This window comes from Rattus norvegicus, chromosome 4 (genome assembly GCF_021556685.1).
Source record: "Rattus norvegicus strain SHRSP/BbbUtx chromosome 4, alternate assembly SHRSP_T2T, whole genome shotgun sequence".
Classification (NCBI taxonomy): Eukaryota; Metazoa; Chordata; class Mammalia; order Rodentia; family Muridae; genus Rattus; species Rattus norvegicus.
In genome coordinates, this window is record NC_141537.1 from 22,265,858 (window position 1) to 22,280,981 (window position 15,124).

The following is a 15,124-nucleotide window of genomic DNA, read 5'->3' on the forward strand; positions in this document are numbered from 1 at the left end:
TGAAAAGATAAAGGTAAAACTTAACAAAGCAAGAACCCACATATGAGATTCCCATCTTGGAACACAAATAGAGAGAGAATCCCTATTACATCTCTGGCAGAAAATAACAACAAATATAAAACTAAACAAACAAGGAAAGACAACAAAGCAGTAGGAGGCAGAAACCTTTGGCTGAGGAAGTTAGGCGGGGGAGCTACAAATAAACAGATGAGGAGAATGGAGAACACCTGAAGCTGGTCTCCCTGGGTCTGATAGAGAGGATGACTCTGAAACCCAGGGTGAGGACAACTGTTCTCCTCCCTTCTCTTGCCCCACAGTGGTTGCTGAGTGATGGCATTGCTGTTTTATATTCACAGAATAAAATTAATAACAGCATCTGAGTTGGAAGTAGGTCCCATGTATAGTGAACAAGAAACTAGATGAGCTGAAGAAATCAGCAATGGAGCATTTGCACGGGAAGGAACCAGGAACGAAAAGCATTTTTACAAGTTAGCTTTACCTCAGGATGATGTCCAACTTCAATATAGGTGCAAATTGGATGGAAAGCCCCCGTTCCACAGGCGTACAAGTGAGTCTGATTATAAGCCTTGAGGACCTTGATGAAATTTGCACATTCTTTCTGTGAAACAAAAGGCAAACCAGTTACTTCCAGCACTCAGCCTGACTGAAGAATCCAGGGTGTTGGGCATGCTGGGACATTTTGTAAGTACACCTTTCTCAATATTTGGGGCTCATTGATGATTCTGTCATTTTGTTCACATCATTACATGCCTTAAACATAAAAGCCTTAAACTTTGAGGGAATACGTATACTGTACTGTGATAGTTATACTATACTGTGATAGTTTTATATCAACTTGGACCAGCTATAGTTACCTGAGAAGAGGGAACCACATTTGAGAATCCATCCATCAGATTGGTATGTAAGCAAGCATATGAGGCATTCTCTTAGTGATTGATAGGGGAGGGCCCAGTCCCTTTTGGGTGGTACCACACTTGGACTGGTGGTTCTGGGTTCTATAAGAAAGCAGGTTAATGAGGAAGCCATGGAAAACAAGCCAGTAAATAGCAGCCTCTATAGCTTCTACATGAGGTCTTGCCTCCAGGTTCCTTCCTTCAATAATGAACAGTGATAGGGATGTCTAAGGCAGATCTTTTCTCCAAGTTGTTTTGGACACAGTGTTTCATCACAGCAATAGTGACTCTGGATAAGACATGCACCCTTCCAAAATCTCTCACCAAAACTATTTCTAAAATATTGTCACCTAACGGAATAAATGTTCTGTGTTACCAATAACCGTGGATGACTTTTCCACACAGTTCAGACAACCACCACATCTCTAGATAACAAATTATTCAATTGAGATTATGGTGAAATTCTTATTACAAAGGTGACTTCTGAGTTTAAATTTATAAAACAGGAACTGAAATAAAGGATAATACAAGGCCAATCATCACTAGTAATATATACTGGTTTCTTTCTAATAAATATACATACATAGGATACCTAATAGATTTATTCAAAGAGTTTTTCTACATTTTGCTCATAGTTTTTAAGAAAACTTTCAGTTGAATATTTAAAAGTAAGCCCTAGAGATGGAACTATAAACTCCCAAAGCAGTCTACTGTATAAATGAGGCTGGCTTGCTCACAGAATGGAGAGCCAGGTTGAATGTTGTGTTCCAAAGTGTGTTATGCCCTCAAAGCTTTCTATGTGACCCGTGACTTCTTAGGTGTGAACGCAGAGTGCATCTGGACTTATGTAGTCGGTTAGAGTTTATAAGTGGAGTGTTATAACTTGCTGAGTACATTTCCACATGACATGTGTATCCAGTACTTACAGCTGAAGACTTGGGCCCATTGGCCCATAAAAAAAAAAAAAGAGCAGGCAACTTCAACAGAATAATTAACATTTAAACTCAAGAAAGTGCCTGCTGTACATTCTATCTAATTGTTCTAGGATGAAACCTGGTATTGTCCTTTGATTTTACTTCTTTAAAGATGAATTAGATTTATTTAAAACAAAATATAAGTTTCAGATGTGAGTCCCCATGCATTTTTAATAATAATATATAATTTCAGTAAGTAGAAATTACAAAAAAACCAAAACCAAAAAACCAATTCCTTTACTGTTTTGTTAAATAGACCCAGAATGTATATTTTTTCTTTTGGGCAAGACATAAAATTTTGCTCTGAAATCAACTGACTTTGCAAATTGTTCTTTTATGAGGAAGAATTTCCTAGCTTAAAGGCTGTACGTATACCCTTCCTCATTCACTTTGAACAGGTTAGTTCCTGTTCAAAATATCATCCTGTGAAGGAGATAAAACATAACTTCCCTTGTTCTCAAAGCCCAAACTTCATTTTGTATCAGTTCCCCCTCCTTTCCCTACAGGACACAACATGAATGTCTATGCAGAGGAAGGAGATTGGGGAAAGGAAACATCTGATAAATTCATTTACAAATGAAGCATTCATGAGTTTGCCCACAGGATATATTCCTACTCCTTTAAAAAAAAATCTGTCGTTTTCAAAGGAGGAATTTTTAAAAATATCTTTCTTTGAAACATGTAGGTGGCCACATATTCTGCTTTTACAGCCATCCCGCATTGTGGGCTCAATATTATTATATTCCAGAAGATAAATAATGAGTTCTGGTACCGTATGTCAAAATCAAGATATTGGCTGAGCATGCATCGTTAAGCAAATGGATGTTCCAGTAAATAATAGTGGCAGACTGAGACAGAAGACTTGTTCACTTCAGAAAAGAACAGGACTTTACTTGGTCTGTGAATTGCTTGTAAAGGCTCACAAGCCATTTTGCATGTAAACCTAACTTCTCCAGTTCCATTATTCACATCGGACACCTCATAACAATTTAAAAATAGACTATGGTTCTCTGTGGTATAAAAGCAAAACATAATCATGAGTAAAAATACTTGTAAACACAAAAGGAGGGTCATATTTCCCTTACCACTGTTATGAATTTAATACTATAGCTTTTGTGAGTTCATTATTTCTTATAGATTAGATAACCAATTAGCAATTTACCAGCAACTAAGGCTGTCTTTCTAAAGAAACTAGCAGGTTATAATTAACACAAGAAAAACTCCCTAAGCTCTTGAAACCCACAAAATTGGACTACATTGAATATCAAATTCTCAATTTGTTCTCTATTAACTGTTAAATAGGGAACCACTATACTATGACAACCATTCTTCTACAAAACTGCTGGAACAAAATCAATCATGGGACTCTAGCCGAGAAACCTGGCAAGGAGTCTGACTGAGTGTGCTGATAACAAGTGAGTCTGAGTTAGAGAAAATGGAGCCCCACCCTATTGGCCCAAGGCCTAGAATGATCTCCTTAATTTCCCCCCTGAACTCTCCCAATTGACAGCATGTTATACTGTTTGCCATGCCCTGAGGCTACCTTAGTATTATTTTCAAAGTAAAGGTTGATGCAAATAGAGTACGGAGCAATTTTTTGGACTTAGAGGGTAAAATGAAGGTTGTAGGAAAACAAAGGAGTGGAAGGAAATACTTTCAAGATTGGTTTGAAAATAGCCAAAGGAAGAACCCTCAGCATGAGTGGAAGAGGAAAGTAGACAAAAGGGACTGAACAGAGAGGAACCCAAAACTTGAAAGACATTCGCTCAAGAATCTGTTCTTAAGGGAATGTCTACATAATAGTGTATCAATCCAGTCATTCATTTGCCTCCCTTCTCTAGTTTGTGGCTGCCAAGCCTGGTGAGTATTCCAAACAGGACATTCATTTTATTCTGAGCCTGCCTGAACATTCTGTTAAACCAGGGGGAAGCGTGGCAGCAAAAGGAAACACACTTCACACATTGCTGCTCTGGGGAGACAGAAGAGGAGTGTTTTTGACCTTTCCTTGAACCATGACGTTTCTCAAAACTCAGAATGTAATGTACTTTTTGGCATTAAACGACTGCACTGCTTTGCTACACACTGGAGGATTTACAGTGCAATAAAGACAGTGCAGTCAGCTCAAAATGAATTCATTTTTCAAAACCTGATCTTATTTCAAACTTAAGTTGATATACACAGGTGAATTTGGTAACAAGTTGACATCCTGAGAGTCAGTCAATCTCGGGGACCTTCAGATCAACAGCATCCCACGATCATTAGTTTCGAAGCAAGAGCAGTTATAATCCAATAAAAACCCAAGCCCACACCTGAGGAGCCTTGATAAATCATCCTGTATGACAAGCTGTTTGAATTTGAGTTTTAGGGGGCTCTAGCCTTTTTGGATCACATGAATAGAAAAATTATGCATAAAAATATTGTCCCAAAGAATCAATGTTAAGAAAATATCTATCCTTGAAAAAGATATAGGAGCTGAAAGCAGAATGAATCAAAAACAAACATCACAGATACAGCTACGTAGCACAGATTAGGCTGTATTGCAGACTTTTCCTGGACCGTTACAAAAATAAAGCCCATCCATCTGTCAAAACAACTGCTCCATGCATGAAAATTAGAAGAGCATTGAGGTGTTTTTAACTAACTTCCGATCATTATGCTTTCTATAAAAGAATATAATTTACCTACAATTCCAATTACCTCCTTCCCTGTTCTTAAACTATGGATGAAATAGTGAAAATTTAATCTATATAAAGAAGCAGCTTTTTAAAAAAATGGGGAGGAGACAGTGAACAAGAACAATCTCTATTCAAATATATTCAGTTCATGATTAAATCAAGCAAACTTGTGCTGGTTCAAATATAAACCAGCCCCAAATGAATGGGGATAGTGTAGCACTGCCTCAGGTCAATGACAATTCATTTTAAAAGGAAAAATCAATAGACTCTGTGTCATTAGCTGCTCACGTGGAATTATTTTACTGTATAACCTAGCAGCTGGGAAAGCAAAGGAATCCCTGTCTATCAGGATGGGTGGATACACTCTGCAGGAAAATCCATTAATAAGCTTAATTCCTGAAGTTAATCCATTGACTCTTTTCACTGGTCCATTTATTTGGCAAGCTGGCCACATACTCCAAGGCTCATGCCAAAGCAGTAATCCGCAAGATTGTTCCTGTCACTCACTTTATCCCTCTTCTATTTAAGATGCCCTATACTTATCTGGCAGTAGTGCTTTGTCCTCCTAAATTGTTCTGTTACAACTGGGATCTGATCATTCTTGATCCTGTCTTCCCAACCCTTCACATTCACTACAGCTTGTTAGAGGTTGTTAGAAATCTCTTCATAGAATTCATACACTGTTATGTTCTCATTTTTATATTGTCCATCTAATATTGAATTTGTGACTTCTAACTTATTTACCTTTATCATAAAAGAATTCACCATGCTAACAAGAGATACCCCCTGTCCTTACACTGCTGGGGAGAAGACATAGAAAAAAGTCCAGCTTTTAGAGGACTCTTTGGTGTCATTGTTACACACCTACTTTCTGCCGTCTGCATTGTTTCTTATCAGGCTAGAGTTTGTTTTGATTAAGAGCCATTCATGTTCAAAATACTAAGCACATTATATAGTTAATAGTATAAAGTGTTCATACAATTCTCCTAGTAAATGGAGATTCTCTAATGAGTTTTCGAATCACAACACAGGTAGGATGTATCAGACTTCTGGTGAAAGTAGATTCTGTATATGAATAGTCAATGCCTTTACTCTTTTTTTCTTTCTTTCTTCTTGCTTTCCATTTGAAGAGCCTATGATGCATTTCCTTTATGATGATCCTAAGACATGAAATATGTTATCAGAAAAACATATTTCCATTTTTTTTCTGTCTTAGGATTATGGCAATCACCATGTACAACAGGCTGGCTTAGAAGTAGTTATTTAGACCAGACTGGCCCCAAACTCACAAAAGTTCAAATGACTCTACCTCCTGAGTGCTGTAATTAAAAACTTTCACCACCATGTACAGCAAGAAAGATTTTTGTAATAATATTAATGTGCTGAAAATCAATTAATTGCCACAGAGTCAAAAGAGCAATCTACATGCAGAAAAAGAGTTCTGTGTTGGCTTCAACCGTGTTACTTCAAAAGTCATGGCTAGAAGCCCTTGTCTAGTAAACCTTGAACCTGGTGATATCTGCAAATAGACCCTTGAAGACCTAAGTTAAGGAAAGCCCTTAGGGTGACCCCTATGCAATCTACTTTGTTTTTCTCCAGAGAGGAAGGAAAGGCACATAGAGGGACATCAGGGTGAAAGAGTACAGGGGGATGAGTACACAGAAGCAGCACAAGAAGGACTTAGGAACAAGCCAACGAGAGGGCCTCAAAGCCAGCCCTTCTGATGCTTAGCTCTTTTGTTTCCAGTTGTCATGACTGTGACAAAACAAATGTCAGTTGTTTCAAACCATACCGTGATTGTGTATTATGGCATCCTGGGAACAAATACAAAAGAGACTGCAGTCATGCTGATTAGCTAATGCTATAAGATGCTTGGTCAAAAGACTTTTACAGTTATTGTTAAAATTCTTTAGCCAAATAAAACATGTAAGGGAAAAGTTTTGATGTAGGCTATCTAGATTACGGTCTTCTACTTTATACATAATTAGATATTAAAGGGAAATTTCACAAATTTCATTTGTTCAGCTTTTGGAAAAAATACTTCTTCAAATAATTTAGGATAATAGAGCAAAGAGTACAAACATATGTGGACATATATGTTCATGTTTATGTGTATTACTGTATACACATATATCTATATGTTAAATTGTAGAAATTATTTCTGATTACGGTTATACCTAGGAAATTTAAAATTTGGTATTTATTCATGTTCAATGACAATTTTGGTTTCTTTAGAAGTATGGAATATAGGCTGGTGCTGGTACAAGTCTTTACTTTTAACATTAGCCAGGAAGCAGAGACAGGTGGCTTTCTGTGAGTTGGAGGTCAGCCTGGCAGTTAAGGCTACAAAGAAACCCTGACTAAAAATAACCAAACCAACAAAAAGTATGAAATATCTTCTCAAGAACATTTAGAAAATCTTACAGATCAATTCAAATGAAATTTTAAAGATAAAATCAAAACAGTATTGAAATAGCTACCTTTATCCATTTCTGAGGGGTGGGCTGGAATTAACCAGAGAATCTTCTGCTTTCTGTATGATACAGGAAGGTTATTCCAGATTTTTGACCTTAAGTGTCCTCAACTAAACCTGGATTAGAATGTATTAATGATACATTCTAACAAAGCAATTACGTGCATTCGTTAACTGGTTATCCTTTTTTTTTTAATTGTTGTTTTTGTTGTTTTGAGAAAAAGTCTTCTGCATAGACCTGCTTTCCTGAACTCACTACATAGATCAGACAGACCTCATCTCATAGAGTTCCCTTGTGAGTGCTGGGATAAAAAGCTTGTACCACCATGACGTGCAGTTATCCTTTCTTAAAATTAGCATGTCTTTATTGTTTTGAATGCTTCAAGACTGTTTAACTTTCATACTAGTCTGCAACCTATACCACTCTATACAACTATGCCAACAACTCAAATGTGAGTTCTTCATTTCTGATAAAGACGGACTTGCTTTAGAGTGCTTTGAATAAGTGTTAGTTTGTTCATTAGAATTGCATCGTCTTGCTTGCATCGTCTGCTTTGAATAAGTGTTAGTTTGTTCATTAGAATTGTCATGAAATTTCAGTACTCCAACAGGGGAGGACTCTCAAATATAGCCATTGTTGTCATAATATGGGCCTGTGGTCATCATCTAATTAAGCAGCAAAACACAGACATTGGTTTTTAGTAGCTGTAGAGGAATTGTACTGTGTCAACTTAGTAACCTAGCACCCTCTGGTATGAGTATCCACATTTTCTAAGTAGAGTAATGTTTGCATCCATACCCCTTCCCCTAACTCTCATTAAAGGCAGTATATCCACACTAACATAAAATAATACTAATGAACTTTGGGAAACCTTTATGATGTTTTGTAGATATATTAATTTATCTAATTGTTCCCTTTTGAATCAAATTAAAGTTAAACACAGTAAAAAACTGATGATAATATATTTCTCGTCAGACAGAGTTTATCATCTATAAGAAAATATTCCTAAAGTCAAGGTTCAATCTACAATGTGGTCAGTGTTTCCACAAAACTATGTAGAAATACATTTATATACATGACATAAGAGAAACAGATGACTATCAGATATCATCAACGATGACTATCAGAGCTACAAGTGAGTGTAACTCAAAGGACTTCTCACTATGAGGTAGGAAACCCTTTCTGTGGAATTTCCAGATATTATGCTAATGAATCATGCAGAATGGCAATGCCACTCTCCCTTAAAGTGAATTACCAGCCAGTCTAAGTAATAATTCTTTGGCTAGTGCCAAATGAATCACCTTCTTTGAGGCCACTTAAAATATAAATGAAATATCCCAAGATGATCAAATTTAAAATCCCTTTTAAAACTGAAAAAACGTAGAGGTCTGTACTTCAATTGCTAATATTATTTTGGAAGTAAAATGTTAAAGTAACTTACAATAATTGCAGATGTAAATCCTTATATAGGAGGTCTGTTCTGGGTAGATATATAAATGTTTTCATCTTTTTTGCTTCAATAATAAAATTTTCATTCAAAATTTGAATAATATCTACATTCTAAATAAATTTAAAGGTATAGTCTCATTTGTTGAGCATCTTGTAACTGACACAGGAAACTGAATTTCTTAATAACCTCTAAAACTAGGATGTGTTTGTGAGAAATGGGCTGTTTAAGCATGAGAAACTCTATTAGGATCTCTGGAATCTATGAAAATAGTTGGGTATGGTGGTACTTTCTAGAGAAGAAGGAGGAGGAAACTCTGGGCTCAGTGACCAGTCAGTCAGTCTAGGCAAATAGATGAAATTCAGATTATGTCCATATATTGAATATGTGACTGACCAAGAAATAGAAAATCAATCTGTAACCTTCACTAGTATGTACACCCACATACAAATGTGCACAAATACACTCAAGAAGGAAGCATTGTCCATGATAGATCAATTACTCTAATAAAATGTGCTGTGGTCAATATCAAGTATCCAGAAAACTCTCAGTTTTTGCAGTCAGGACTGTTGAATTTACACTTTAATCTGTAAATTCACTTTGTGTAATATTTCTCTCACAGAGGAATGCACACAGCACACAAAGGAATTTAAAAGTCTAAGCTCAAGTCTGTGTTATTTAATGAGTCAAGAGCTTTGTTGGTCTTCATTTAAAATTTGTGAGTACGTGATTGCAGTACCATCAACTTTCTCCAGGACTCACATTTGGAAATACGCTCTCATAGTCAATTGTAAGATCTTCTTCCTTATCAATAATCAACAATTATGAAGTATCAGACCTGGTCTACTTAAAGCAAGTTATTCTGCTATGGTTTTATGGATACTTGTAAAACATACATGGCTTCCGGGTCAGAGACAATGGTCTTATTACTCCCAGAACACACTAGCCATTAAAATCAGCATGAATTGTACAGTTTGTCCAGTTCCATTGTGGCAGTGCAAAGAGAACCAGGTAACAGCTACCTAGAGTTGGTTTTATACCAGAAGAGTTATCGTACAATAATCTTAATTTTTAAAACTAGGTGGGTTAGGATGCCTTTGAATTGAATGCGATGTTATGTCACTATCCAGTCACTCCACAAACAAGCTTCAGTCTCCAGAGGAGATGGCCCTTGCTTTTCAAGGCTGTTTGAAAACAGCTAATGGCTTCTAAGGAGTAATTAATTTTTTATTACTCTTACAAAAGCACAATTGAAAATAATCTGTGACATAGGTAGTCAATGCTACCTCTCAGACAAAGATGTGACACAAATATATGTGTACAGAGAGAGAGAGAGAGAGAGAGAGAGAGAGAGAGAGAGAGAGAGAGAGAGAGAGAAATTTTGATATTCGGTGAATGCGTATGGGTTTTGCAGGCTCCAAAATTTGAAAGAACAATAATAGCAACACAAACAACCTCACTTGCAAACTTTTATCAAGCTTTGAAATTCCTAAAACCAAGCAAACAAACAAAAGCCCTGAAGTTTAGTGACAGCTTTGAACTTTGAAATATTAAGTAAAGTATAATGTTTGGCATGCATCATTAACATGTATGAGATAAGGGTGACTTAAAGTGTGTTACTTGTCAAAGATTAATGCTGTTGAATTCATGAAATCTAAGTCATTTCCCTGGAGATGTTATTGTACACTACAGTTTTATATGGTCCTAACAGTTAGGAAAAGGAAAATAAACTCCTTAAAACTGAAGAGTCCCGAGGTTCAGGTGCATAACACTGCTCTCTGAAATGTATCTGGAAAAGAATTCTGAGAATCCGCGCCTTTTGGTTGCTCTCAGATGGTTGAAATTTTGATTTCCAATGATGTTCAAAATATTTCTAGCAGTCATACGGTTGCCATTTGGTTTTATTGAAACAGTGCAAAGAGAGATGGGTTAGTAGGATAAACAAAGAGGATTCAGAGAGCTATTGATTCAAAACAGATTCTTTTACCAGCTTAGCACAAATTCATTTTGCATTTGCAAACCATGGTCAAGGAAGCTAAGCCACCACGAAAAATGTACTGTGAATAACTCAGGGCATTTAAAGTCTTGGAAACATCAGCAAAGGAGACAGAGGGCATTCAACGTGCACAGATTATATTTTGCTTTTCTCATCAAATTACCTTTCTAATATAAAATATATATTTTCCAGCATCTCTGGTAATAGTGATAGTAAAGGTGATAAGCACTTCATACCTCTAACAAAAATACCGTAGTTTAGTGCTGACACATGAAGCAAAGAGTGTATTAATTAATAGGACAGTGTGTTTTTTAAACTATATTCACTTCAAGAGAAAAACATTAAACTCAGATTAATGTCAGAAATGTCCTTTACTTGCAGTGAATGGCAACATATCCCACTGAGTGTGTGTGTGTGTGTGTGTGTGTGTGTGTGTGTGCGCGCGTGAGAGAGAGAGAGAAGGAGAGATTGGGGGGGGGAGTGGAAGAAACAGATTGCGTCTTTACCAAGGCCTTCACTTTGCAATAGTTGCTGTTAATAAATGTTTGCTGTGTATTGGCACGCAAAGTAATGATGGGTTGGATCTTCCCAAATACACAAGAGAATAGGGAGGTGGTAACTTCCCCAGATGAAGTTATACCCAGAGGCAGAAACTATGCAGGTTCAACCCCATGACATGTGGTAACTCCTGGATGATGATCCAGTTTCAGGCACAGAAATGCAGCACTCTCTTGGCCACTTTAAAAGTGATACACGCTGCAGGTTTATAATGATACTTGCTGGTTTTGTCTCACTTTTCGTGCTGCATTCTTCCATTGAACTGAGTTCTGAAAGGACTGACAGTACTTTCCCAGTCTAGAGATTTTACTTCCAAGGGAGTTGTGGAAGCAACCAGACAGGAAAGGGTGACCCACATTTTAGAAACCAGAGAGCACTCTCAAGGAAATTAGAGTTTACTATTCTTGTAAATGTGAAAGGTCAATTTTTATTGTGATTACTGTTCTGTCTTGAAGTCCTGATGGTTGCACACCCCCCCCCCATGTTTCATTCTTGTGGTTTCCAGCATCACAAGAGCACTGTGAAAAGAATTTCTGTCCATAAATCCCCACTGATCACTATTTACTTAAGATAGAGTACAGAATTTCCACGAAACTGCCCAAGTGTTACTGCATAAATCAGCTATTGAATGAAATATACTTTTCCTATCAGTCTTTCAGATTAATTATTTATATTATTTCTTAAAATAATAATGGTGCTTGCCCATGTTTATTAAGAAAAATCATCTCATCTTTATCTCAAAAACACATGTAGAGAAAAAAGATGCAGAAGTAGATATATAAATTTAAGCCTGAAAGTAACAAAAAATATTAATGTATTCAATAAGACATGTATACATTGAAATGGTGCCTAAGGAGGCTAAACACTAAAGAAAATAAATTTAAATAATTTTTCAGTGCCTCAACTGTACTTTCAATATCTGGACAAGGGAAGTCAGTATTAAACAGCCAGATACATTAAACAGAAGAACTATATGGGACACACTTTAAAGTTAAGTAGAACTAAAAAATATTTTATTGAAATAACACTCTTGTTCTTTTATTTTCTTAAATAAAAATTACCGAAGAGAATAAAGGAGTAGAATGAAAATTCCCTTACAAGAATATGAAGAAATATAAAAGTGCATAGTCACAATGCTATATCCAACCCTACATTGATTTCCTGTTAGGCCACCATGAACTGCTGTTAACTTTAGAGAATGTAGTGTGTCTGTCTCTACCATACAATCTGGGGTCATCAACATAGCATACCAGACACAGCCGACACCAAACATAAATTCTCTTATTCGTTTTAGTTCTTCGGCATCCATAACCATTTTTAATGAACTTTGAAAATCTGGAGTTGCTCTCCTAGGGATGCACTTATCAATTTAGGATTGTATTACATACATATCAGGGTATAGTGAGGACATGAGATTTTTTGTAGTAGCTGAACAGCCTGCATGTCAGCCAGAAACCTAATGTCAGATGTCAGAGAGGCCAGGAGAGATAGGGAGAAGGGGAGGGGATGGGGGAGGGGAAGAGGAGGGGAGGGGGGGGGAGGGAGAGGGGAAGAGCTTTAAGTGTTGCTAAGATGAATGATTTGGAAACCACATAATTTTAATAGAATATTTACACATTTGTGACATCTGAATATCGTGATTCACTCATGTAATCGAATGTACTCAGTACTTGGTAATTGCATTTAGTATAAAATTTACATAATTTGTCAGACAAATATCATTATTACCGTCACTGTTCTGACAAAATCAATTGATAACAGTATAACTCTGGTGTGGTCCAGATCACAATGGAAGCCTAAACCAAAGGTTGCACTACATATATATGTGTAATAATATATATATATATTATTGCACTACACACACACACACACACACACACACACACACACATATATATATATATCAACAATAAAAAAGACATGACTTTTGGTCAGCATTCAGCATTGATTTTTTTTAATAACTAATATGTCATAGCGAGTCCACCCGTACCTGTTTCACGTTTATAGTAATTCTGCTACCTGTTTTTTGTTGAAGTCAATGTTTCATGAATCCAGAAAGTACAATACTGGTGACGCACACTTGTTAGCCATTTTTGTTTTAGTGGAATGATTCAAATCCAGATTTTTCTTTTGATAACAAAGATATTATCATCCTGTTCCTGCTTTTGTTTGTGGTGCCAGTGTGTGTTGCGGGCCCTCGTTAGTGCGCATGTGCTCATATGTGGGCACTTGCACACGGGAAGGATGGAAACGGGTGTCCACATCACTTGCTCTCCACCTTTCTTGTTTGGCATAGGGTCTCTAACTGAACTTGAGGTGAAGCTCATAAATTTTGTTAGGCGAGCTGTCCAATGAGCTTCAAGAATCTGCCTGTCTTTGCCCATTCACAGGCCAGGATTCCAGGAGTGCTCTGCCACTCCAGGTTTTTATTTTGGGTCCCGGGGATTCATTTTTTATTGTCCCCTGCTTGCATAGTATACCCCTTCGTAAAATATTCATCTTCTCTATCCAAAGAAATACTTTTTTATGTTAACTTCTTATATAAAATAAAAATGTTTGGAAGATTTTGAATAAATTAGTTTTAAATGGGTATTCTGAATTACTTTCTTTGCTGGTTTGAAAAAAAAAAATGGGATCTTGCAGTTTATAGCTGCACACTCTGACTTCTGACCCAACTGCAGCCAGGTTTCTCTGAACAGCACACTCAAGATTTCTTTGTGTATCCCAAACTGTCCAGTTTAGCAAAAATGAGTCTGGAAAGTTTAGAGCAACATCCTTGGCCTCTAATATCTCACCAACTTCACTCTCCGTCATTTTTAGGCTTATTACTCTGGGTTGTCCTCAAAACCAAGCTTTTGAATTCGTTAGCCAGAAATTCTCTAATCCTTGGCGTTCTATCATGGTAATTCACACCAAACCTCACCCCAATTCTTGACTGGAAATCTCTACTTATCCTTATAGTTTGACTAGAATCTGATTTTTCTACCCATTTACAAATCAATGGAGTAGGGCTCAGCATCATTAAGTAGTCTCATGAGTGTTTTTTAACATACTGCCTGTGTTCAACAGTTAATCTCCAATGGCAGACTTCCACTTGCTATTGATAAGCTGATACACCAGGGTTGGGGACCTCTATGCCTTTTTGTTCCTCAATCTATCTTCTTTCAGCAGTGTCAATGCCATTAACTGAGAGAGCCAGTGAATTCAAGTCTACCTATTAGGCAGGGGCTGGCGATCAATGGTCTTTTGATGACATCTGCTTAGACATAGATATATGCCTTTAGAAACATGCTGGACGAATTCCTTCTAAATGATAACATTTAATATAGAAAAAAAAGCTTTAGCTATGACACTGTGTTTCAGATATCCTGAAATATTGATAAGGCATAAAACAGAGTTCATGTTATAATGAAATTAGAGTAATCTCTTTACTAATAAAGTTGAAGTGATTTTTTGGTTTGTTCAGATTTCAAGCTTTACTTCCAACCCATTGTGTACTTTGTCGTCAAGTGTACCTAAGGAAGAAATTATCTTATGTAAAAGTTACTTGCCTATTGATGTAAATTCATTATAGCATTGCATAATATTGTTTGACTCCTAGTGTCTTGATTACTTTAAGTTACATAGCTGATCCTTAATATTTATTTGAAAAAATAACAGAAAGGGTAAAAACACAAGTAACAAAATGTAAAAGAGAGATAAAAGGAAAAAAAAACAAAATATAATGTGTAAAAAGCAAACAAAGGTAATTTAATAATGATAACCCAGGGATAGTATCACTCAAGAGAAACAAATGTGATTACCATATTTAACTGTACATGCACAAATCATTTGCCATTTAGTATAGGCATAATATTAATATTATACAATATTGTATTTTTAAATCATTGTCTTCACAATAAACCATCAAAGAAATTGTTATTACCTACTTTCTTTATATAAAACTATGTTAATATAATTGAACAATATCACTTTTCCAATGATCAGATTGACAGCTAAAGAATGGTGTTCAAAGGAATACGACAGAAAAGATCACATAGTAATAAATTACTTAAGAAATTACTAAAATAATTTGGCAGATTAATA

At 36.3% G+C, this 15,124-nt stretch overlaps 1 protein-coding gene across 6 annotated transcripts in view; it reads right to left on the reverse strand.

Moving 5' to 3' along the window:
* Sema3a (semaphorin 3A) overlaps positions 1-15,124 on the reverse strand; it is a 462,616-nt gene that overhangs the window by 121,502 nt on the left and 325,990 nt on the right. For all 6 annotated transcript variants that reach the window (XM_087656813.1, XM_087656812.1, XM_087656815.1 and 3 more), the window contains 1 exon segment: positions 500-619. In XM_087656813.1, coding sequence (XP_087512939.1) covers positions 500-619 — 120 coding nt within the window.